General features: G+C 44.8%; 1 protein-coding gene across 1 annotated transcript in view; it reads left to right on the top strand.

The window, feature by feature from the left end:
• LOC132805792 (rho guanine nucleotide exchange factor 25-like) overlaps window positions 1–27123 on the top strand; it is a 384213-nt gene that overhangs the window by 23099 nt on the left and 333991 nt on the right. The window contains exon 2 of the mRNA XM_060821055.1: window positions 11241–11487. Coding sequence (XP_060677038.1) covers window positions 11241–11487 — 247 coding nt within the window. The remainder of the gene's footprint in view (window positions 1–11240; window positions 11488–27123) is intronic.

The raw sequence follows: 27123 nt of genomic DNA on the forward strand, positions 1-27123 counted from the left end.
CCTCTTAAATGGTACCGTGGAAATCTTTGAACCCAGAAAATGGGGCCTCAGTTTGACATGTTATCAAAAAACAGTGTAACACTCCCTCAGTACTGCATTGGGTAGAGAAAGCATTCTACTGTCAGCTTGGACTTGTATATCACAAAGTCACTACTGGGAGGTAAGCTCCAACCGGTCTCAGTGCCTGGGCCATCTCAGAGAAAATTTCACCAAATTTGCCTACTTAGCTGTGTACCACACTCGCATGGTGCCCCTCTTCTTGTACTCTCCCACTCTTTGCAGACAGAGGTACAGATCACTGCTTGGACCTCCTGTGGCCCTGAGCATCGATGCCCTCTTAAAACCAGCGGTGCACTCAGTCAAATGCTGACACTCTATGGCTGCCCTGCATGGTTCTTGTCAGTTGCCCCAATTCTGGCAGGCAGAGATAGATTGGCACACTGCTTTGTCCTGGAGGTGCTGCTGGATGTAAGGGTGAGGGGGTGTGTGGGCACTTGATGCCCAGGGAGTGAGCCCTGAGATCTTGGTGATTTGAAGGGTCAATGGAGTGGTTGGCGAGCTGGAGTTGCCAGCTTACCGCTTTGGTCTTTCCTGATTTGGAAAGCTCCTCACTGCCAATCTCACGTTATTCTCCCAACTGTCTTACGACTGCCCACACCAATCAGTGGCTGGGAGGCTTCCACTTGCATTGGAACCCCTGAGGGAGCCCATAATGTGTCTGCCTGTGGGGTTGGCTGGATTACTACATGGGTAGTTGACAATACCCTGCATCATGTGGATCCAGCTGGTGTCGAAACCCGAGGTGCCTGCTAATTCGATTACCATCATCACAAGTAATATTAACATATTGGCAACAATCCTGGCCTCTGCATTATGGGTCACAGTGAGATGGTATGGCTTGGGTTGAACTCTGGAAGGATCTGGAGGCTAAAACACAGAGGACGGTAGTGACTGTGACTGTGACCGTCGCTGGGAATGTTTGGCTGTCAGGTCTAGGTAGCAGGTGGTGAGTATATGCCATCTGATGCAATAACCAGAGTCGCTGGAAGCTGTACAGTTTAGGCAGGTTCAAGAAACCCCAGTCTCTGCTTATGGACCCTAGAGAGTGGATAATGCTTCTGGTGAGCTGAGTCCCTCTTTGCTCCTTCAATCTCTAATTTGCTCCCCATCTACCACTTGACCCCCTTCTCTGCCACTCTGCTCTCTGCTGCTTTCCTCCCTTCTTTTCCCCCTCCTTTATTCTCAGCCATTTCCTCTGTATACTCTCTCTCCTGTCTGTGACATCCTGCCCCCTCTATTCTGCTCTCTCCCCTATCTGCTGCTCTTGCGCCTTTTTGCTGCTGCTTCCATGCTCTGTCATTCACCCCACTTTCGCTGCCCCTCCCCATCCCTCCATTCTCTCCCATTGGTGTTGGATATGGCCACGAGTTTGGACTGATCTATTTAAGTGAGGCCAGAGGAGTTCAAATGGGCTGGGCCTCACATTGATGATTGAAACTAAGCTTGAAGCTTGCTTCATTGGTCTTAAGCTCATCCCTCACCTCTGGTTAAATTTGCGGCTTTACTCTGAGCCCAGTATATCCCAGTATTTCAGCAAGATTTCTAGTTCCTCATTGGAGTGTACTGAAAATTACATTTTGTCCACTTGAACTTACCACATAGACATGTACCAGCAGAGGGTGTCTGCTTGGAAGAGATTAAAAAGGGGTCCATACTTATTAGCTTTGGTAATTCTAATTATGAATGTCTCTATCTCTCCAAGAGATGACCACGTGTCATGTCAAAACTCCACAGACTGGAGTTGCCTACCCTCTGGAGTACTCCAATATGCGACGTTAATCTTCAGGCCACTACTATGAGCAAAGCTGGGACAAAAATCACAGGGGCTTTTAAAACAGTTTTATATTGAAAAGAAAACTTGAATCATTTTGTTTAGTCAGAGTAGAAATGAAAGAATAAGCAGGATGAATGAATGGCTTGAGAGATGGTGCAGGAGGGAGGGGTTCAGATTTTTGGATTGGGACTGGTTCTGGGGAGGTGGGACTATTACAAATCGGACGGTCTACACCTGGGCTGGACTGAAACCAGTATCCTAGGGGGTGCTTTTGCTAACACCATTGGGCAGGGTTTAAACTAATGTGGCAGAGGGATGGGAACCAAATAATGAGGTTAGTGGACAGTAAGGAGGAGGGAGTAACTAAAGTCTGTAAGGAACTAGATAATGAAGTCAGCATGAATAAGGGGAATAGTAGGCAGGGAGCAGATGATGAGTGCAAAGGGACAAGTGGTTTGAGGTGCATTGGTTTTAAAGCTAGAAATGTAGATAAGGCATATGAACTCAGGGCTTGGATTAATACCTGGGAGTATGATGTTTATTGCTATTACTGAGATTTGGTTGAGGGAAGGGCAAGATTGGCAACTAAATATCCCAGGATATCAATGCTTCAGGTGGGATACAGAGGGAGGCAAAAGGGGGTGGGGGAGTTGCATTACTGATCATGGAGGATATTGCACTATGGAGGACTCGAGCAGTGAGGCAATATGGGCAGAACTCCGAAATAAGAAAGGTGCTGTAACAATGTTGGAGCTGTACAACAGGCCTCCCAATAGTGAGCATGAGATCGAGGTACAAATATGTAGACAGATTATGGATAGATGTATGTAAATAGTCCAACTCGGGAAGGGGCCATACTGTACCTGATGGTGGGGAATGAGCCCAGCCCAGGTTGTAGTTTCAGTAGGGGATTACTTTGGGAATGGTGATCACCATTCCATAAGTTTTAGAATACTCATGGACAAAGAAGAAAGTGGTCCTAAAGAACAAGTGTTAAATTGGGGAAGGCCAACTATAGCAAAATTTGGGAGGAGCTCAGGAATGTGGATTGGGAGCAGCTGTTTGAGGGTAAATCCGCATTTACTATGTGGGAGACTTTGAAAGAAAGGTTGATTAGAGTGCAGGACACACACATCCCTGTGAAAATGAGGGAAAGAAATGGTAAAATTAGGAAACCATAGATGACAGATGAAATTGAGAGACTAAGAGGGGAAAGGAAGCATACGTAAGGTCTAGGCGACTGAAAACAGATGAAGCTTTGGAAGAATATTGGAAATGTAGGGCCAGTCCGAAATGAGGAATTACGAGGGTGAAAAGGGTCATGAAATATCTTTAGCAAATAGAGTTAAGGATAATCCCAAAGCCTTTTATTTGTATATAAGGAGCAAGAGGGTAACTCGAGAAAGGGTTGGCCCACTCAAGGACAAAGGAGGAAAGTTATGCGTGGAGTCAGAGAAAATGAGTGAGATTCTTAATGAGTACTTTGGGTTGGTATTCACTGAGCAGAGGGACGCGATGGATGTTGAGGTTAAGGATAGATAGTCATAGTCATAGAGATGTACAGCATGGAAACAGACCCTTCAGTCCAACCCATCCATGCCGACCAGATATCCCAACTCAATCTATCCCCACCTGCCAGCACCTGGCCCGTATCCCTTCAAACCCTTCCTATTCATATACCCATCCAAATGCCTCTTAAATGTTGCAGTTGTACCAGCCTCCACCACTTCCTCTGGCAGTTCATTCCATACACGTACCACCCTCTGCGTGAAAAATTTGCCCCTTAGATCTCTTTTATATCTTCCCCTCTCACCCTAAATCTATGCCCTCTAGTTCTGGACTCCCCCACCCCAGGGAAAAGACTTTGCCTATTCATCCTATCCATGCCCCTCATAATTTTGTAAACCTCTATAAGGTCACCCCTCAGCCTCTGACATTCCAGGGAAAACAGCCCCAGCCTGTTCATCCTCTCCCTATAGCTCAAACCCTCCAACCCTGGCAACATCCTTGTAAATCTTTTCTGAACCCTTTCAAGTTTCACAACATCTTTCCGATAGGAAGGAAACCAGAATTGCAAGCAATATTCTAACAGTGGTCCAACCAATGTCCTGTACAGCCGCAACATGACCTCCCAACTCCTGTACTCAATACTCTGACCAATAAAGGAAAGCATACCAAACGCCTTCTTCACTATCCTATCTACCTGTGATTCCACTTTCAAAGAGCTATGAACCTGCACTCCAAGGTCTCTTTGTTCAGCAACACTCCCTAGGACTTACCATTAAGTCCTGCTAAGATTTGCTTTCCCAAAATGCAGCATCTCGCATTTATCTGAATTAAACTCCATCTGCCACTTCTCAGCCCATTGGCCCATCTGGTCCAGATCCTGTTGTAATCTGAGGTAACCTTCTTCGCTGTCCATTACACCTCCAATTTTGGTGTCATGTGCAAACTTACTAACTGTACCTCTTATGCTCGCATCCAAATCATTTATGTAAATGACAAAACGTAGAGGGCCCAGCACCGATCCTTGTGGCACTCCACTGTTTGATTACTCTAGGTCAAGTCAACAGAAGGAAAGAGGAAGTGTTGGGTGTTCTAAAAGGCATTTTAGAACATAAGGTGGACAGGTTCCCAGGTTTGGATGGGATTAATGCCAGGTTACTGAGGGAAGCAAGAGAGGAAATAGCTGGGTCCTTAAGAGATATCTTTGCAGCATCCTTGAACACGGGTGAGGTCCCAGAGGACTGGAGAATTGTTAATGTTGTCCCCTTGTTTAAGAAGAGTAACACGGATAATCCAGGTAATTATAGACCGGTGTGCCTGACGTCAGTGGTAGGGAAGCTGCTGGAGAAGATACTGAGGGATAGGACCTATTTTCATTTGGAAGAAAATGGGCTTATCAGTGATAGGCAGCATGGTTTTGTGCGGGGAAGGTCATATCTTACCAACTTAATAGAATTCTTTGAGGAAGTGACAGAGTTGATTGATGAGGGAAGAGCTGTAGATGTCATATACATGGACTTCAGTAAGGCATTTGATAAGGGTCCCCATGGTAGGCTGATGGAAAAAGTGAAGTTGCGTGGGGTCCAGGGGGTATTAGCTAGACAGATAGAGAACTAGCTGGGTAACAGGAGGCCGAGAGTTGGACTGGAAGGGAGTTTCTCAAAATGGAGACCTGTGACCAGTGGTGTTCCGTAGAGATCCTTGCTGGGACCACTATTGTTTGTGATACACATAAATGATCTGGATGAAGGCATAGGTGGACTGATTAGCAAGTTTTCAGATGACACTAAGATTGGTGTAGGGGCAGATAGTGAAGGGACTGTCAGAGAGTGCAGCAGAATATAGATAGATGGGAGAGATGGGCAGAGAAATGGCAGATGGAATTCAATCTGGGCAAATGTGAGGTGATGCATTTTGGAAGATCCAATTCCCAAGCAAACTAGACCGCAAATAGAAAAGCCTGGAGGAAAATTGATGTACAGAGAGATCTGGGTGTTCAGATCCATTGCCACCTTCAAGGAACAACGCAGGTCGATAGAGTGGTCAAGAAGGCATGCGGCATGCCTTCATCGGACGGGGTATTGAGTACAAGAGTTGGCGGGTCATGTTACAGTTGTATAGGGCTTTGGTTCAGCCACATTTGGAATACTGCGTACAGTTCTGGTCGCCACATTACCAAAAGGATGTGGATGCTTTGGAGAGGGTGCAGAGGAGGTTCACCAGGATGTTGCCTGGTATGGAGGATGATTTGAATAAATGAAGAGAGATTGAGTAGTTTAGGATTATTTTCGTTAGAAAGGAGGAGGTTGAGGGGGGACCTGGTTGAGGTCTACAAAATCATGAGAGGTATAGACAGGATGGATAGCAAGAAGCTTTTTCCCAGAGTGGGGGACTCAATTACTAGGGGTCACAAGTTCAAGGTGAGGGGGAAAAGTTTAAGGGAGATATGCATGGAAAGTTCTTTACGCAGAGGGTGGTGGGTGCCTGGAACGTGTTGCCAGTGGAGGTGGTAGAGGTGGGCACAATAGTGTCATTTAAGATGTATCTAGACAGATACATGAATGGGCAGGGAACAGAAAGATACAGACGCTTAGAAAATAGGCAACAGGTTGAGATAGAGGATCTGGATCAGCGCAGGCTTGGAGGGCCGAAGGGCCTGTTCCTGTACTGGAATGTTCTTTGTTCTTTATCAGTTCTAGTTTTTAGAAATGGAAATTGAATGCAGATTACAAGATTAAAGGCAGGATTCTTGGCAGTGTGAAGAAACAGAGGGATCTTGGGTTCAACGTCCATAGACCCCTCAAAGTTGTCACCAAATTGACAGGGTTGTTAAGAAGGCGTTTGATGGGTTGGTTTTTATTAGCAGGGGGATTGAGATTAAGAGCCACAAGGTTATGCTGCAGCTCTATAAAGCCCTGGTTAGACCACACTTGGAATATTGTGTTCAGTTCTGGTCACCTTGTTGTAGGAAGGATGTGAAGCTTTTGAGGGTACAGAGGCGATTTGTCAGGATGCTGCCTGGACTAGAGGGGCATGCCTTATGATGAACAGTTGAGGGAGCGAGGGCTTTTCTCATTGGAGCAAAGAAGGATGAGAGGTGACTTGAGAGAGGTGATGAGGTACAAGACGATGAGAGGCATAGATGGAGTGGATAGCCAGAAGCTTTTTCCCAGGGCGGAAATGTCTATCACGAGGGGACATAATTTTAAGGTGATCGGAGGAAGGTTAAGGGGAGATGTCAGAGGTCAGTTCTTTATGCAGAGGGCGGTGGATGCGTGGAATGCATTGCTGGCAGTGGTAGTAGACTCAGATACATTAGGAACATTTAAGTGACTCTTGAATAGGCATATGGAAGATAGTAAAATGAATGGTATGTAGGTTAGTTTGATCTTCGATTAGGATAAAAGGTGAGCACAACATCGAGGGCCGAGGGGCCTATTCTACGCTGTACTGTTCTATGTTAAATGAAGTAAATCTGTTTGACTAAGTGTCGCAATTCAACCAATCCGGTAGACCATAATACATTGGAGCAGAAGAATGCCATTCAGCCCATTAAGTCTGCTCTGCCATTCAGTGAGATCATGGCTGATCTGATCATCCTCAGCACCATTTTCCTGCCTTTTCCCCATAACCCTTAATTCGCTTGCTGTTTAAAAACTTATCTCAGTAATGACCCAACCCCGACAGCCCTTTGCGGTAAAGAATTCCACAGACTCACTCCCCTCTGAGAGAAGAAATTCCTCCTCATCTCTGTCTGCAATGTGCGAGCTCTTATTCAGAGATGATACCCTCTGGTCCTGGACTCTCCCACAAGGGGAAACAACCTCTCCACATCAGGATTTCATGAAAAAGGATGTTGAAAATCTCTGTGCAAAATATTGGTTCATCAAGGCTGAGGCCCTGATATAAAGTACCTGAAGCTACCTGATCAGTGCAGAGATAATTTTAAGAACTAAGCGTTACAAATTGGGGGGGTGGGCCACGTGATGAAGCCTTCCGGAATATTCACAACCAGAGGTGGGAGCCAGACTGGACACTAGGGATCAGAAAGTAGCAAGCTGCTGAATTCTTGGCACTCAAGGTTGAATGACTGCAGGCATTAACTTAGTGTTCTGTTTTGCAGTGATGTGTTCAAAACACCCTGCCAGTTCAAATTCAATCCTTTAAACTCTGAGGAAATCCGATATGTTCTCTTTCAGTCAGTGTGTTATTTTTACAGTATTGGTCTTGAAACCTCTGAAAAGCCTGAGGGCCCAAGGCACCCCAGAAACCTTAAAATTAAACACTGCCGTGTGTTTTGGTTCCAAAATTAAACTTGGCTCCTATTTCTTTAAAAATGATTGTGGCTTCGAGGCCTCATCCAGAGGCTGCACACAGCATATAATACTGCAGCAAAGGATTAGCCTTTATCAGGAGAATGCTTTAGTGATGGAGGTGCTGTCTTTGGGATGAGGTGTTTAAATTGAAGCCTCTGTCTGTCCCCTTGAGTGGTTGTAAAGGATCCCATAGCACTGTTTCAAACAAGAGAGGGAAGTTCTGCCCATTGTCCGAGCTGATATTTAACAAAAACCTATGTCTGTCATTGCTGCCTGTGGGAGCTTGCTGTGAACGAACTGGCAATGTTTCCAGCAGTAGCTGCGGAAAGGCAGCTAACATTATCAAAGACCTCTCCCATCCGGTAATATGCTCTTCCAACCTCTTCCGTAGGGCAGAAGGGACAGAAGCTGAACCACATGTACCAGCCGGTTCAAGAACAGCTTCTTCCCTGCTGCTATTAGACTGCTGAATGGACTGCTCAAATTTCGAATCCAATTTTGATCTCGTTTTGTGCACCTCCTGTGGTGTAACCGATATGCATCGCTCTGTCTGAGCACCCTATGATCTGTATGACCTTGTTTGCTATGATCTGCCTGTATTCCTTGCAAAACAAAAGTTTTTGCTGTACTTGAGTACATGTGACAACAATAAATCAAATCAGATCAACCTGAGGTTGTGAAAGGCACTATGAGTGCACAGTTATTTCTTGTCACATCAATGATGTATAACTTCAAGCAATCCTGGCTAAAAGTGCTGCAGGTTTTATGTGTGAGCGGAGTAGGAGAGTGGGGAACAATAGCAACCTGACTGAGAACTCCAAACTGCATACCGACCAAGCTTGCACCCTCAACACACTCCTCTACAGTGGTGAGACCTGGACTGCAAAGAAAGCTGGGTGCTTCCTACTTTCACTGGCTTGGACATATCCTTAGCATCTCTTGGAAGCACAAGGTTGCCGAGATCCTGAAGTTATTTTTATTCGTTTTGCGGGACATGGGTGTCACTGGCTGGGCGAGCATTTATTGCCCATCCCTAGAGTTGAAGAGAAGCAGGAGGCTTGGCTGGTCGGGAAGATGGCCCAGAGAAAACAAAGGCCACAGGATTGTGCACCTTCTCAGCTTAATGTCTCCCTCTGCAACAGAGACCGACATATCATGGCAATCAATGCTTAACATGGACATGAACACCACCGAGCAAATCATCATCTTACAGACAGAAGAGATAAGACTTGCCCTTCGTCAGTGACAGACCATCATTTTAAATGTAACTGATCTGGCGGATATATAAAATGTTTTTGTATAATGTGACAGTAAGTATGTGTGACTACACACTGAGCAGAATCTTATAGGGTCCTGGGTTATATTAAGATTTGTGTCGGAATGAAGAAGTCTGGTCAGGCCCCTCTCAGTAAGATAATCTCACACCATCTTTCATCCTTTTGCTGGGGATGGTGAAGAGTGCCTCGGTAGGGTGTACTGAAATAAGGCTCATTTACCTTATCTCATTCATACACAGACTCCTGTCTTACCATGGAGAAAGTGAGAACTGCACATGCTGGAGATCAGAGTTGAAAAGAGTGGTGCTGGAAAAGCACAGCAGGGCAGGCAGCATCCGAGGAGCAGGGGAGTTGACGTTTCAGGCATAAGTCCTTCCTCATTCCTGCCTGATCTGCTGTGCTTTTCCTGCGCCACACTTTTCGATTCCTGTCTTACCAATCCCATCAAACAAGCGTCGGGAATTCTCGCCATGGAAACTAGAGTGGATATCTGGCAGATTTACCCTCTCTACCTGTTCTGAGTGGCTTTCTTGGCAGACACTGGGCACCAACATCTCAGCACCTTCCTCCATGGGCACCAACCTCACCCACCATGGACATTGGCATCTGACCTGTACCAACCTCAAATTAGGATATGGTGAGAGATCTTACCAGGACTCAGGGCGAGAAACCCTCCAAGAAAACATACCACAATTCGGACACGAGTTAAATCTTGCGTTTTTTTTTTGGCTATGCTGCAGCAGAGGACGTTATTTCAAAATGAAACTTTGTTTGTGTGAAGGAGGAAGCAGTGATTGTTTTTGTCTGCATGGGAGCAGAGTGTGCCTGTATTGCAACTGGTGTTTATATATTTGTCATGTGCACCACGGACATAGCAGGGAAGTGATGGCCCAATGGTATTATCTTTAGACTGTTAACCTAGAAGCCCAGAGAATGTTTTGAGGACTTGGGTTTGAATCCTGCCACAGTAGGTGGTAGAATTTGAATTTAATTTTTAAACAAAATCTTAAAATTTAAAATCTAATTAAAGTGTTGAATTAAGAGCATAATGATGACCATGAATCCATTGTTGATTGATGGGGAAAACCCATTAGGGGTTCACTAATGCCCTTTAGGTAAGGAAACAACTGCTGCAATGTGGTTGACTCTTCACTGCCATTTGGGTGGGCATAAATGCTGTCTAGCCCCAGCGATGCCTTCAACCCATGAATGAATTTAAATAAAAAGTACAGATATCAGTGTTAGCTTTAGCCTTTGCTATATTCTTGGTGCAGTTTTATTTGCATCTCTTCCACCATTTAATTTCTTTGTCTGCCCATAGCCCTCAGTCAGTGCCAGCAAACAAACTTTGCCTTGCTATCATAACAAAGCTCAGAACAGGATTTGTAGCCATATTCAGAAAGCATTTGGCATAAAAACCTGGGAAAGCTGATGCTGTTCATGCTCACATAAAACTGTGTGGACGCTGGAGATCTGAAGCCAACACCGAAGATAGAAATTGTTGGAGAAACTCAGCAGGTCTGGCAGCATCTATGGAGAGAGAAAAACAAAGTTAGCGTTTCGAGTTTAGTGAGCTAGAAGCAATGAGGAGGTGGTGCCTGTCACTTCAAGACACCAATGCGTTCCCTGGCCAATATTTTGATTTCTGGCTTGCGGCAGTGCTCCAGCAAAAATTAGCTTTGGTGAGGTGAGAGTGATAGCCCTTGACATCAAGGCCACAGTCGACTGAGTGTGACATCAAAGAGCCCTGGCAAAACTGGAATTAATGGGAATTGGTGGGGGGGGGAATCTCCGTTGGTTGGAGTCATACCTGACACACAGATGATCATGGTTGTTGGTCAGTCATCTCAGCTCCAGGACATCTCTGCAGGAGTTCCTCAGGGTAGTGTCCCAGGCCCAACCATCTTCAGCTGATTCATCAATGACCTTCCCTCTGTCATAAGGTCAGAAGTGGAGATGTTCGCTGATGATTCACTCCTCCTCCAACTGTCTGCTCAGTCCACACCACCCCCGCCCATCATCAGCATAAATGCCACCTTTTCCAAACTGTTTCTAGCTCTGATGAAGGGTCACTGGACTCAAAACCTTAATTCTCTCCACTGATGTGGCCAGACCTGCTGCATTTCTCCAGTAATTTCTGTTTTAGTTAGTTAATACTGTCTGCCTAAATGGCATCAGAGTCAGGCTTGGCTAAAAACAGCCTAGTGACAATGTTTTGACAGCGTTTGAGTGAAGACTGGAGTGTCCTCGTGGGTAAGTTCTCTTGTGAAGGGATAAGGTGATCTGGTGTGTTCTTTGTTCCCACAGCTATCGGATCCATGTGAAGTGACAGCAGAGCTGACGGAACGTGAGACCCTCAGCCCTGAGGGATCGCAGACAGGAGAAAGCAGAGGGGCCAAGAATGAGCCAGGAGACCCCGAGACTGATTGGGTCCTGCCAGATGCTGCTGCTGCTGCCCAGGGCCGTCCTGGGGCTTCAAGTCTAACAAGTGCTGCTATTTATTCTGACTTCCCCAGCTCACTTGCGACAGAATGCTCTTTCCCATCTGGTGAAGGTAAGGAAGATTGTCTCTGTCTCTGCTGTTGTTGATGTATTTCACAGCCCTCTGGCCTCCTGGTTCCAGCCTGTGTTTGTGTTGGCTGGGACTGCGAACAAGGATTCTGATCCAGGACCAAAATTAGGATTCCAAAACCTAAAGGCCTGCAGCAAGCCAAGCTTGCCTTCAGTTGGGGATAGACCTGTGCCAACCTCCTTGGCTATGGTCCATCTCCCTGTTGAGACCATGATCCTGGGTAGGGAATGTTTTTGTGCTTCAGAACCCATAGCTAGCTCAGTGCAGCATCCTACACCAGTCACATTCTTTGCTCCAATTCTGCAGTGGAGGTTTGCTCTTGCCCAGGGCAGAATTTGATTTGGAGTCAAGCAATTATTGCAATCCAGTAAAAGGTGGCTGTGTTTTGCTCTTTGGCACATGCATTCAGACGTGTGTGTATGCGTACATATGTATCTGTGTTCGTCTGTGTGCGCGCGCTCACGTGTGTGCATGTGTACGTGTGTAGTAGAAGATGAAGTAGACGTTGGGACACTTGGCACCATTGTGCCAGTGTCTATTAAGTCCTTTTTTTTGTGTTTGTATGGTGAAGATCCATGTTACGCATGTTTCAAAATGTCTGTAGGTTTGGATCTGCCCATTCGTGAGCTGGAGGTTTGAGATTGAGAGTGCTTCCATTTTCCTGCTGACACTGTCCCCAGCACAAATCTCAGACAACAGCTCGATCCTTTAGCCCTTCTGATATTTAGATTTTAGATTTTATTGTTATGTGTACTCAAGCATAGACATTTAGTGAAAAGTGTATAATGTTGCCAGACGCAGTGCCATCTTAGGTACCAAGGAACAAAGAACCTTACAAAATAGTAAGAGATGTGAGAGTTAAAAAGTTTTTCATAGAACAGTAGAAAAATAAAGGAATAGGGTAATAGTTAATGTTAATGTCCTTTGTAGTTTAAGCTCGGCATCCCCCATTCCCCGTCTGCCCCCTTGATTGGGCCAGGAGACTCCCAGACTTGAAGATCAATCTCCAGGAGACTGTTGTGCTGGAGAAGAATCACTGGGATATCCAAATGAAACAGATTATTCTTGTTATTTTCTTTGACCATTGTCTTCACCTGGTAGAAAAAGATCAGTTGTGGAAAATGGAGTCTGGCTTTCATCATCCAACTGGGTAATGCAGCCAATTAACGTAGGGAGACAGAACGTCACAAGGCGGACATGTTGGCTGACTGATGGCTGAAGTGAAGGGGCAAGATGTATGAGGAAATCTCCAGGAATCGCCTTAATCCCAGTTGGCAACCCAAATCACCACCCCCCCCCCCCCCCCCCGAACTCAACTTCTGATTGTTCTATCACCTTCGAGTCCAGTGCTCATCGTTATCATCGATTTCTCTCTCTTCTCAGGCATTGCCTTTCCCTCCTTTACACAAATACCTTTGATCTTCATTATGAAGCTGACAAGGTCATGTGCTTGTTATGTGTCCAGGTTTTCTTGTGACTGCTCCAGGAGACAGTTGAACATTGTACCGGTCACATGATAACTCCCTCAGAGGAAGATAAACAGAGGCTGCAAAGGCATGAATGCAGATTATGGGTGGACAAGAACATGGGAGATGGAATATAACATAGGACAATATGAAGCTAACTGGGAGATGTTGGTATTTAGAGGAATCTAGATGCCCTTACATAGATATCACACACGCAGGTACAGCAAGCTATTAGAAAGTCAAATAGAACATTAGTATTTGTTACAAATGAATTGGAGTATAGCAGTATAGAAATCCTACTGTAATTATACAGAGCATTGGTACTCATGGAGTACTATGTATTGTTTTAGCTGGAAGAAGTGCATGAAAGTTCACTACATCGCATTAATGATCCAGTAATAAAATGCTCGGTTAACTCTGTGGGTTCATTTGTTTAAAACAGCAAAATACACTCAGTTATGAACAGGCATTACAGCAAAATAACTGAGTTTGATATGTGCAACTTGCAGAGCCACAGCAGACTATCTGCCAAGCAGAGTCACAACATTGTCTACACACAGCACATGGAGTGCTTTCTAGTTGAACTTTCTTAATAGCAAGGTGCAAAAACGGTACACAAGACTGATTCCTGTGAAAGAGATAATTAGGCTATACCTGTGTTTTTATACAGGCTTCACCTGTTCTCCAGATAAGCTCAGGCCACACTTTAAACTATTTGTTTAACTGGTGTTTGTAAATGAGGGGAGGGCTAGCTGATTTGCTGTGCAGAGTGAGGCCAACAACTTGACCTACTCTTGGGAAATAAGGCAGGGCAGGTGACTGAGGTGTCAGTGGGGGAGCACTTTGGGACCAGCAACCGTAATTCTATTAGATTTAAAATATTGATGGAAAAGGATAGACCAGATCTAAAAGTTGAAATTCTGAATTAGAGAAAGGTCAATTTTGACGGTATTAGGTAAAAACTTTTAAAAGCTGATTGGGAGCAAATGTTCGCAGGTAAAGAGATGGCTGGAAAATGGGAAGCCTTCAGAAATGAAATAACGAGAATCCAGCGAAAGTATATTACTGTTAGGGTGAAGGAGGGAATGCTGGATGACTAAAGAAATTGAGGGTTTGATTAAGAAAAAGAAGGAAGCATATGTCAGGTATAGACAGGAGAGATCGAGTAAATCCCTAGAAGAGTATAAAGGCAGTGGGAGTATACTTAAGAGGGAAATCAGGAGGGCAAAAAGGGGACATGAGATAGCTTTGGCAAATAGAATTAAGGAGAATCCAAAGGGTTATTACAAATACATTAAGGACAAAAGGGTAACTAGGGGGAGAATAGGGCCCCTCAAAGATCAGCAACATGGCCTTTGTGTGGAGCCGCAGGGGATGGGGGGGGGGGGCGGGGGATACTAAACTAGTATTTTGCATCAGTATTTACTGTGGAAAAGGATATGAAAGATATAGAATGTAGAGAAATAGATGGTGACATCTTGAAAAATATCCCCATTACAGAGGAGGAAGTGCTGGATGTCTTGAAACGCATAAAGGTGGATAAATCCCCAGGATTTGATCAGGTGTACCCTTGAACTCTGTGGGAAGCTTGGGATGTGATTGCTGGGCCTCTTGCTGAGACATTTGTATCATCGATAATCACAGGTGAGGTTCCGGAAGACTGGAGGTTGGCTAATGTGGTGCCACTGTTTAAGAAGGTTGGTTAGGACAAGCCAGGGAACTATAGACGTCAGTGGTCAGCAAGTTGTAGGAGGGAATCCTGAGGGACAGGGTGTACATGTATTTGGAAAGGCAAAGACTGATTAGGGATAGTCAACATGGCTTTGTGCGTGGGAAATCATGTCTCACAAACTTGATTGAGTTTTTTGAAGAAGTAACAAAGAGGATTGATGAGGGCAGAGCAATGGATGTGATCTATATGGACTTCAGTAAGGCATTCGATAAGGTTCCCAATGGGAGATTGGTGAGCAAGATTAGATCTCATGGAATTCAGGGAGAACTAGCCATTTGGATACAGAACTGGCTCAAAGGTAGAAGACAGAGGGTGGTGTGGTGGAGGGTTGTTTTTCAGACTGGAAGCCTGTGACCAGTGGAGTGCCAGGTCCACTACTTTTCATCGTTTATGTAAATGATTTGGATGTGAGCATAGGAGTTTGCTGATGACACCAAAATTGGAGGTGTCGTGGACAGCGAAGAAGGTTACCTCAGATTACAACAGGATCTTGATCAGATGGGCCAATGGGCTGAAGAGTGGCAGATGGGGTTTAATTCAGATAAATGCAAGATGCTGCACTTTGGGAAAGCAAATCTTAGCAGGACTTGTACGGTTAATGGTAAGGTCCTAGGGAGTGTTGCTGAACAAAGAAACCTTGGAGTGCAGGTTCATAGCCCCATGAAAGTGGAGTCGCAAGTAAATAGGATAGTGAAGAAGGTGTTTGGTATGCTTTCCTTTATTGGTTAGAGTACCAAGTACAGGAGTTGGGAGGTCATGTTGCGGCTGTACAGGACATTAGTTCGGCCACTGTTGGAATATTGAGTGCAATTCTGTTCTCCTTCCTATTGGAAAGGGTTCAGAAAATATTTACAAGCATGTTGCCAGGGTTGGAGGTTTTGAGCTGTAGGGAGAGGCTGAACAGGCTGGGGCTGTTTTCCCTGGAGCGTCTGAGGCTGAGGGGTGACCTTATAGAGGTTTACAAAATTATGAGGGGCATGGATAGGGTAAATAGGCAAGGTCCTTTTCCCTGGGGTCAGGGAGTCCAGAATTAGATGGCATAGGTTTAGGGTGAGAGGGGAAAGATATAAAAGAGACCTAAGGGGCAACTTTTTCACACAGAGGGTGGTACGTGTATGGAATGAGCTGCCAGAGGAAGTGGTAGAGGCTGGTACAATTGCAACATTTAAGAGGCATTTGGATGGGTATATGAATAGGAAGGGTTTGGAGGGATATGGGATGGGTGCTGGCAGGTGGGACTAGATTGGGTTGGGATATCTAGTCGGCATGGACGGGTTGGACCGGAGGGTCTGTTTCCATGCTGTACATCTCTATGATTCTCTGACTCTATGACTGATCCTGCATTCCAGTAATAGAAAGCATGGAACTTATCAGAGACCAAGGCTCCATGAGCAAATCGGAAGATTAGATCACATTGGAAACTTAAAGGAAGTAATTTGTGTTATCAGAGTTTGTTGGAGGCCTGCAGTCTTCAGAATGTAATCTCAAATTCTATATTGAGGTCGGTTCAAATGAATCCCTTGAACAGGATAAAAAATGTAGGGGCATTCTTAAGAGGGAGATCAGGAAAGCAAAGAGGGGAAATGAGATAGCTTTGGCAGATAAGATTAAAGATAATCCAAAGAGATTCCATAAATACATTAAGAGTAAGAGAGCAACTAGAGAGAGGCTCAGGCCCCTTAAAGATCAAAGAGGTCTTTGTGTTGAACCTCCAGAATTGGGAGAGGTATTAAATTAATATTTTTCATCAGTTTTTACTGTGGAGAAAGAAATGGAGGCTTAGAGAATTCTTGGAAATAAATATTAATATTTTGAAAACAGTTCACAATACAGAAGTGGAAGTGCTGGAGGTCCTAGAAAATATGAAGGTGAGTAAATCTCCACAAGCTGTTCTCGCGTATCCCAGGACATTAGTTAAGTGGGAATTCACGTGAATTAAGGGAGGAAATTGCAGGGCCCCTTGCAGAAATAATTAGATTAGATTAGATTACTTACAGTGTGGAAACAGGCCCTTCGGCCCAACACGTCCACACCGACCCGCCGAAGCGCAACCCACCCATACCCTTACATTTACCCCTTACCTAACACTACGGGCAATTTAGCATGGCCAATTCACCTGACCCGCACATCTTTGGACTGTGGGAGGAAACCGGAGCACCCGGAGGAAACCCACGCAGACACGGGGAGAACGTGCAAACTCCACACAGTCAGTCGCCTGAGTTGGGAATTGAACCCGGGTCTCAGGCGCTGTGAGGCAGCAGTGCTAGCCACCGTGCTGCCCACACATTGCCTCACCTATAAACTATAAGTGAGGTGTTGGAGGACTGGAGGGTGGCTCATGTTGTACCTTTGTTTTAAGCAGCAGCCTGGGAACTATAGACATGAGTCTGACTTGGGTGGTGGTTACATTGTTGGAGGTGATTCTGAAAAATAGGATTTACATTCACTTGGAAAGGCATGAATGGTTAGGAATAGACAGTATGGCTTTGTTCAATGGAAATCGTGTTTGAAAATCTTGTTTGAGTTTTTTGAGGAAGTAACCAAGAAAATTGAGGGCAGAGCGGTGAATGTTATTTACTTGGACCTTAGTAAAGTCTTTGACAAGGGTCCACATCGTAGACTAATTAGTAAAGTTAAGTCACATGGGATTTGGGGTGAGCTTGCCAATTGGATACAAACTTGGCTTAATGGCAGGAGACGTGGTGGTGGTGGAGGGTTGTTTTTTGGACTGGAGGCCTGTGGATCGGTGCTGGGTCCACCTTTGTTTGTTATTTACATAAATGATTTGGATGAGAACATAGAAAGCATGGTCAGTATGTTTGCAGATGATTCCAAAATTGGTTTGGTATCATGGATAGTGAAGACGTTTGTCTAAGGCTACAAAGAGATCTTGATCAGCTGGGTCAATGAGCTGAAGAATGGTGGATGGAGTTTAATTTGGATAACTGTGAGGTATTGCATTTTGGTAAAACAAACAAGGGCAGGGCTTATACAGTTAAAGTTAGGGCCTTGGGTACTGTTGTAGAACAGAGAGACCTAAGGGTTCAGGTACATGTGAAGTTTGCGTGGGGGGTGGGGGTAAGAAGGTGTTTAGCACGCTTACCTGCATTGCTCAGTCCTTTGAGTGCAGGAGTTGGGATGTCATGTTGAGGTTCTCCAAGACATTGGTGAGGCCTCTTCTAGTGTATTGTGTCCAGTTCTGATCTCTGTTATCGGAAGTATCTTATTAAGCTAGAGGGTTCAGAAAAGATTTAGAGCTGAAAATGTGTTGCTGGTTAAAGTGCTTTAACCAGCAACACATTTTCAGTTCTGATCTCCAGCATCTGCAGACCTTACTTTTTACTCAGAAAAGATTTAGCAGGGTATTGCCAGGCATGGAGGTTTGGGTTATAAGGAGGGGTTGGATCAGCGGGGACATTTTTCATTGGAGTATAGGAAATTGAAGGGTGACCTTAAAGGGGTTTATAAAATCATGAGAGGTAAATGACGTGTAGTTTTCCTGTGGTGGGGTATTTCAAGACTTGGGGGGCATATTTTAAAGGTGAGAGGAGAAAGATTTTAAAAAAGACATGGGCAATGTTTTTACACAGAGGATGGTTTGTATGGGGAATGAACTTCCTGAGGAAGTAGTGGGTGTGGGGACAGTTACAATGTTTAAAAGACATTTGGATAAGGACCGGAATAGGAAAGGTTTGGAGGGAGATGGGCCAGGAGCAGGCAGGTGGGACTGGTTTAGTTTGGGATTATGGTCAGTGTGGGTTGGTTGAATTGAAGGATGTGTTTCTGTGCCGTAAAACTGTGACTATGGTTTTTTTTGGTTTGAACTTTAAAAATTTGGCATCAGTAAAAGCTGTTGTCAGAAAAATGTAACAAATTAATTAACATCGTTTCGGGGAGGCACTCTGTCGCTTCCTTGTGGCCTGCTCTGTTTGTGACTCCAGTTTCATACCTATATATGCTTATTTTTAAACTTCCTCAGAAGTAACTCCATCAATCCCTCAGAAAGCCTTGCTTGTAACACCAAGATTGCGAGAGTGAATAAACAAAGTAAATGAGCACAAGTCCTGAAGAATTACATTTAATTCATTCCTGCGGTGTGGGCATCAGGCAAGCCCAGTCTGTGCTGTCCATCCCTAGTTGCCCTTGGATTGGTTTACTGAGTTGGCTGGATAGTGTAGAATAACATTTCCTGTTAAAGCATAGGCAGTTCTCAGTGCCTGCCTTTTCATCTCATGCAGTCCTGGCATACGCTATGACTAACAGCCTTCGTGCAATAAGGGCATGCAGCAAGAGAGAGCATTGCCCCTTGAGAAGGTGGGGGTGAGCTGCCTTCTTGAACTGCTGCAGTCCATGTGCTGTGGGTAGACTCTCAATGCCCTTTAATCCAGGAATTTATACTTCCAAGTCAGGATGGTGAGTATCTTGGAGGGGAGTTTGCAGGGGGTAGTGCTCTTATGTATCTGCTGCTCCTATGCTTCTAGATGGAAGGGCATATGGGTTTGGAAAGGGCTATCTAATGTTGGGATTTCTACAGGGATATTAGCTGTAAGACTACAGCCAAAGTCAAATGAGGAGCACGAGGTGGTGAAACTTGGCATGGGGGTCAAGAGAAGGGCAAAGATAATAACTACATATTTTACCTCAATTATCACAGAGGAGATAACTATTGACCACCACCATGGGTGTTTGCAGTATTGTGCATGGATATTAAGATACAAAGAGAACTGGCATTAAATAGGCTGCTCATGTTCAATTTAAAACCTGTCGTTGTCTTCTACCTGAGGACAGATCGTGAGGAATTGGAGATTTTTCTGTGGGAAGGAAAATGGCACCATGAGGTGAGCAGGTTTGTGTGAGTGGCATCCCTATTCAAAACAAAAAAAAACATTTATTTTGAGTGGATTCACCACTCCATTCAGCCAGCAGTAACTCTGATGAGTCAGTGCTGGAATGTTAAGTGCTTTAACAGCAAAGCTTCCTATTGGTTCAAGTGATCAATTCTCCAGTAGCTTTCACAAACCCCAGGATGCACTGAAGTACTTTCTGAAATGTAGTTCACTGTTGTGATGTCTGAAATGCAGTGGCCATTTTGTAAACACTGAGCTCCCACAGACAGCAATGAGTTTGTGACTGGACATTGGTTTGCTTTTTGCGTTTCTGATCAAGGGGTAAGTACTGGCCAGGACACTAGGGGAGGAATCCCCTTCTCTTGCAAATGTGATCTTTCAGATCCACCTCTGAGAGATTGAAGGAGGACTCGGTTTAGTGTCTCACTGGGAGTCTGTGCTGCTGACAGTGCAGCACTCTTTCTGTACTGCATTAGGATGGCAGCCTGGATTATGTTTGTGCTTTAATCTCTAGTGTGGCACTCGAGTCTGGGAGCTTTTACTGTGGTTAGTACATTAAGTATAGGAGTGAAGAGGCCATGTTGCATGGTACAGGACATTGGTGAGGCCACTTTTGGAATACTGCGTTCGGTTCTAGTCTCCCTGCTATAGGGAGGATGTTGTGAAACTTGAAAGGGTTCAGCAGCGATTTACAAGGATGTTGCCAGGGTTGGAGAGTTTGAGCCACAGGGAGAGGCTGAACAGGCTGGAGCTGTTTTCCCTGGAGCGTCGGAGGCTGAGGGGTGACCTTATACAGGTTTCAAAAATTATGAGGGACATGGACAGGGTGAATAGCCAAAGTCTTTTTTTCTCCAGGATTGGGGAGTCCAAAACTAAAGGACATAGGTTTAAGGTGTGAGGGATCAACTTTTTTATGTGGAGGGTGGTGCGTGTGTGGAATGAGCTGCCAGAGGAAGTGGTGGAGGCTGGTACAATTACAACATTTAAAAGGCATTTGGATGGGTATATGAATAGGAAGGGTTTGGAAGGATATGGGCCAAGTGCTGGCAAATGGGACTGGATTAATTGGACAAGTTGGACTGAAGGGTCTGTTTCCGTGCTGTGCAACTCCATGATTCTATAACAGTGAGGCTGCAATGGGCAAGGGGCTATTCATTCAGTACTAGGAGGCAGGATTAAATTCAGTCTGAAAGAGGCTTTTCATCCAGTCTACCCACAGAGAGAGGCCCCCATGAAACAAATTTAAGGGATATCTGCTCTGTCCCCAGCTGGGTGAGATTCTGAACACTAAACTCCCAATGGGAGAAGTACGATTTGCATGCAACCTTTTCCAAAACTGGCTGGCGTGAGAAATAAAAATCAATCCAGTGTGATAGCCTGGGGCTTTTCTGAGATGAGTCCTTTTCTCATGTTGGATAGTTTCCTTTTAGTTTATTTACTTGTGGGACATGGGCTTCACTGGCTGGGCCAGCATTTATTGCCTGTCCCTAATTGCCCCCTTGAGAAGGTGGGGGGTGAGCTGCCTTGAACCGCTGCAGTCCATGTGCTGTGGGTTGACCGCAATGCCCTGAGGGAGGGAATTCCAGGATTTTGACCCAGCAACACTGAAGGACCGGTGAGATATTTCCAAGTCAGGATGGTGAGGGGCTTGGAGGGGAACTTGCAGGAGGTGGTGTTCCCGTGCATCAACTGCCCTTGTTATTTTCGATGGAAGTGGCTGTGGGTTTGGAAGATGTTGCATAAGGAGAGCCGTAGTGAGTTTCTGCAGTGCATCTTGTAGATGTTACACATTGCTACTGAGCGTTAGTGGTGGAGGGAGTGGATGTGGTGCCAGTCAAGTTGGCTGTTTTGTCCTGGATGGTGTCGAGCTTCTTTTGTTGTTGGAGCTGCCCCCATCCAGGCAAGTGGGGAGTATTCCATCACACTCCACCATCCACAAGACTCCACGCCTTATAGATGGTGGGATAGGCCCTGGGGAGACAGGAGGTGAGTTACTCGCTATGTTCCCATCCTCCGACCTGCTTTTGTAGCCACTGTGTTTAAGCGGTAAATCCTGTTGGGATTCTGGTCAATGGTAATCCACAAGATATTGATAGTGGAGGATTTGTGTTGGTAGCATCGTTGAATGTCAAGGGGCAGTTATTGGAGATGTTTATTTGCTGGCATTTCTATGGCGTGAATGTTACCTGGGTGCCAAAAGCTGCCAGTGTCTCCTGTCACCTCCCTGCCAGACCCCACCTTAACTTGTGGGAAAATACTTCCAGATCTCTGTTTGCAAAGACGTCTGTCCTGTGACTGCTCCTTTTACAGAGGACAGAATCAGCCCATTGGCTAAAGGAAGAACCGTGGGGAAAAAGTAGGAGTGTGTTTGTGCTGAATTGGCTAGCTCTTTGCAAGAGCTGGCACAGACATGGTGGATTGATTGGCCTCCTCCTATACAGTTAGATTCTGTGCTACCACAAGCTAATGAATTCAACATTGTAAATCTTTGCAAACCCATCGTGTTCAAGTTAGTCGACGGTTCAGGGCTTTTGGAATTTGTCCTCCGGATGTGTCCCTCCCAAGGTGCCTCAAGGTTATTGCCCTTCCAATCGAAAAAGTTAGTTTTATAACTGACTACCTAGGCCATTTCAGGGTGAATTCTAACCTAATTTTTCCAGTCTGGCATCCATGTAATATGAGTCACCATATGTGGACGTGGACTCCCGACCTTGGCGCAGACACAGTGAGGTCTGGGTTGGAAGGACTGTTATTCTGAACTCTTATTTCTCTATTTTTCTCATTTATTTCTGGACTTCTTATTTCTCTAATTTTATAGCGCTTTTCCCTTAGAATTTGTAATCAAGAATTTGTACCTCGGTACTCAGTGGTGTTATTGCTGGACTGTTAATCTAGAGACTCAGGTCATATTCTGGGGACCAGGGTTCAAATCCTACCACAGCAGATGGTGACATTTGAACTCAATATTAAAAATTGGAATTAAGAGTGGTCATAAAACCATTATCAATTGTTGGGGAAAACCCATCTGGTTTGCTAGTGTCCTTGAGGGAAGAAAACTGTTGTCTTTACCTGGTCTGGGCCTACATATGACTCTAGGCCCACAGCCAATGTGGTTGACTCTTAACTGCCTTCTGAGATGGGCAAGAAGAGCTGGGGTAGCCAGTGACTCCTATCCTGTGAATGAATTTTTAAAAATCCTTTGTATATAATATGGCGTTGTAAACGGTGACTTTGTAAACTTTTCACTATACTCGTGACAATAAAGCTAATTCCAATTCTAATGTCGGCCCTCTGGGCAGTAAATACTGGCTGAACCAGTGATGCCCACATTCTGTGAGTAAATTAAAAATAATTCTTATTGCCCGTTTAGATCTTTTCTCAGTGAATTTAAGCTGATGTTCTGTAATTATTGACCGACTCACCACAGGGAGAATAGGTTTCCTGTGTCTACTTTCTCAAATCCTCTCTGCATCTTGAAAGCTTCTATTCAGTCACTTTCTAACCTTCTCTGTTACAAGGAGAATTTTTCCAAACCCTCTTCATTGCTGAAGTTCCTCAACCAGAAAAGAGTTCCTCTGTTTCCTTTCTAAGGTGCAGAATTATCTACGCTATTCAAGCTGAAGCTGAACAGTGAGTTATAAAGTTTGAGTGTTGATGCATTAAAAAGGTCTCCAGAGCTTGAGACTCACTTTATTCCACACTGCAACAGGCAGCACACTTCAAAAGTACTTCCCTGGCTGTAAGGCGCTTTGGCAGGTCTTGACCATGTGGAAGATATCATATAAACATTCATTTTCTCCTTTCAAAGCTGGAGGAGTTTGGAATGGAGATTTGGATAGAAATCTATGAAAGATGGGAAGGATAGTGATGGTTTTTATTTGATGGATTTCCTCCTTTCTGATTTCTGGCTTAGCTTTACAACATAATCTGCATATTTTGCTCACTTCACCCAATGGTCACTTTACAGAGCTTTAGCATGGGATCAGATCACAACTTGGGCTCAGTAGCTGTTGTAGATATGTCCATTGATGGAGTCAGTTGGGGTCTTCACAGGGGTCATGAACTTGCACAGTTGGTTTGAGGGGAGCAATTTTGTTTCCAGGAACCTCTGTCATCCACTTCTGTTTGCCAAATCAGTACTACAAGGTTTAGTTTTCCTTCATTCATGGGATGTGGGCATCACTGGTTGGCCAGCATTTATTACCCATTCTTAATTGCCCTTTGAGAAGGTGGGGGTGAGCTGCCTTCTTGAACTGCTGCAGTCTATGTGCTGTAGGTAGACCCACAATTCCCTTTGGGAGGGAATTCCAGGATTTTGACCCAGCAACACTGAAGGAACGGTGATGTACTTCCAAGTCAGGATGGTAAGGGGCTTGGAGGGGAATGTGCAGAGGGTGGTGTTCCCATGTATCTGCTGCCCCTGACCTTTTTAGGTGGAAGTGGTCATGGGTTTGGAAGGTGCTGTCTGAGGATCTTTGGTGAATTCTTGCAGTGCATCTTATAGATGATATAACTGCCGTTACTGAGCGTCAGTGGGGGAGGGAGTGGATGCTTGTGGATGTGGGCAATCAAGTGGCTGCTTTGACCTGGATGGTGTCAAGCTTCTTGTGTTGTTGGAGCTGCACCCATGCAGGCTAGTGATCACATTCCTGACTGACAAGGGCCTGATGGGCCAAAGGGCCTCTTTCTGCACTGTTAAAATAACCCTGTTTGCTATGCCTTTCTGTGACTCTTTATTTTCTTTTGAAAAGCCAGGATCCTGTGGACATTTCAAGAAAAATTCGTAGAGTATTAACTTTAGCAGCCATGTTGAGCTCTGCTCAAGAGATCAGGTATGATCTTGGGATTTGAGCAGTAATATAGGTAAATATTTTATCCTGTACCAAACTCCTCCGTGTGAAATGGTCCTTGAAGACTCAAGTACCTCTGCACTCGTTCCAATAAATATTTTTCTTGTAAAAGTCATCTGGCTTTCTACAAACTTGTCTCCATTGGAAATATCAGTGTCTCTGAGGCCAGGCAGTTATGGGTTTAAGCCCGCTTGAAGGCCTGAGGCCTGTTTGAGGCTGTGACTGGTTGTGCTGCCCTCTTGTGGCTACTGTCCTTTGGATAAAACAGCAAGCTGCGTCCTAGGATTCAGGCAGTGATCCAAGAATGGTACAACACAGGAACAGGCCCTTCGGCCCTCCAAGCCTGTGCTGACACATTTTGCCCTTCCATATTAAAACTGTCTTCACCTACAGGATCCATATCCCTCTACTCCCTTCCTATTCATGTATTTGTCCAGGTGCTTCCTGAATGCTGCTATTGTGTCTGCTTCCACCACCTCCTGTAGCAGGGTGTTCCAGGCACTCACCACCCTTTGTGTGAAAAATCTGCCTCACACATCTCTTTTAAGCTTCTTTCCTCGCATCTTGAACCTGTGTCCCCTAGTAATTGATCCCTCCACCCTGCGAAAAAGCCTCATACTTTCCACTCTATCCGTGTCATTCGCAATCTTATAAACTTCTATCAGGTTGCCCCTCAACCTCCAGCATTCCAGTGAAAACAAACCGTCTATCCAACCTTTCTTCCTAGGTAAAATCCCCCATACTAGGCAGCATCCTTGTAAGTCTTTTCTGTACCCTCTCCAGAGCATCCACATCCTTCTGGTTGTGTGGTGACCAGGACTGTCTGCAGTTTTCCAGGTGTGGCCTAACAAAAGTTCTGTTTTCTCATTGGAACGAAGAAGGATGAGAGGTGACTTGATAGAGGTGTACAAGATGATAAGAGCATATACAGAGACTTTTTCCCAGGACGGAAATGGCTATCATGAGAGGGCATAATTTTATGGTAATTCGAGGAAGGTTTAGGGGAGATGTCAGAAGTAGGTTCTTTACACAGAGAGTGGTGGGTGCGTGGAATGCACTGCCAGCAATGGTGGTAGAGTCAGAGACATTAGTGATATTTAAGTGACTCTTGGATAGGCACATGGATAATAGTAAAATGAAGGGTATGTAGGTTAGTTTGATCTTAGAATAGGATTAAAGTTCGGCATGACATTGAGGGCTGAAGGGCCTGTACTGTTGTGTGTTCTGAGTTCTATAAAGCTGCAGCATAACCTACCTGTACATCTATATTCACTGCCCCTTCCAATGAAGTCATGTATACCGTTGGCCTTTTTTACTACCTTATCTACCTTAAAGATCAAAAGCGTAATGCTACTCTTGAAAGAAATATAGGGCATTGTCTGAGACAACTCCATTCCTTAGCAATCACTGTCAAGAATAGACTGCCATTTCATTGCTCTGTACAAAATGGCAGCTGTGCTTGTGTACTTAACAATAAATACCATTCAAATTGGCTCATTGTTTGTAAAACGTTTGGGGTGAGAGTGGCGCGGGGGTCCAGGTTTACATTCTGGAGAGCATGGGCTCATGTCCCATTGTGGGTGCTGGTGGAATTTAAGGTTTGTTCATCACAATATAAAGTTTGTCTCAATGATGGTGACTGTGAAACTATTGCCAGTGGCCATTGACAACCCACCTGGTTCACTAATATCGGCCATCCTTACTTGGTCTGGCTTACGTGTGACTCCAGACTGCATAGTGACATGCTTAATTGCTCTCTGAAGTAGCTGCACAATTCGAGGGCAATTAGGGATGGGCAAGAAATGCTGGCATCCCCTTATAATTAAATGGCAATAATTGAATGAGAAGTGACATCACTTTCTTGGCTTTGGGCTGTGATTTAGAAGTCCCAGAACAGGAGTTTCATGACAGACTTGAGTCAGCTTAATTCCTGAGGATTGGATGGATCTGTGTGTACGTTATGCTCTCTCCTGGGAATTGGGGGCAGGCTGGATTTGGGTCTCCTGTTTCCCAAAGCAGGCCTGTGCTGCGAATGGTCATGGGTGGAAAGAAGGCCAGTAGGTTAGCAGACCCTGCTCCCTGTTTACTGGGTCCGAGTTCTGTGGATGACTGTTAACCTCCTACAGTCCTCACCTCCTTCCCCATGCTCCTCCAGTCATTTTCTTCCATTCTATATATCATGAACAGTTAATCATGAGGAAGAAATTTGAATATGAGAGGAAGCTAGTTAGAAATGTGAAAATAGCAAGAGTTTCAGCATGTATTTAAAAAGGAAAAGTGTAAATAATGTGTTGTTCCTGTGGAGAGTGAGAATGGAGAGTTCATAGTTAATAATAAGGAAATGGTGGATGAAATGAATAAATATTTTGCTTCTGTCCACACTATAGAGGATATAAAAAACATTCCAATAAAAGTTGTAAATCAGGAGGTGGGAGGGAGAGTGAAACTTAGTCAAATTACAGTCACAGGGGAACTGATATGAAACTAACTGATGGAGCTGTGGACAGATAAGTCTCCAGGTCACAGTGGGCTGCATTCTAGAGTCTTTAAAAGAAGTTGCTAATGAGATAGTGGATGTGTTTCTATTAGTTTTCTAAAATTTCCTAGTTTCAGGAATGTGGCAAAAAAAACCCCTCTGTTCAAGAAGGGATGGAGGTGGAAAACCATTAACTATAGGTCAGTTAGCTCGACATCCTTCATGGAAAGGTGTTAGAATTAATTAT

Source organism: Hemiscyllium ocellatum, chromosome X (assembly GCF_020745735.1).
Source record: "Hemiscyllium ocellatum isolate sHemOce1 chromosome X, sHemOce1.pat.X.cur, whole genome shotgun sequence".
Lineage (NCBI taxonomy): Eukaryota > Metazoa > Chordata > Chondrichthyes > Orectolobiformes > Hemiscylliidae > Hemiscyllium > Hemiscyllium ocellatum.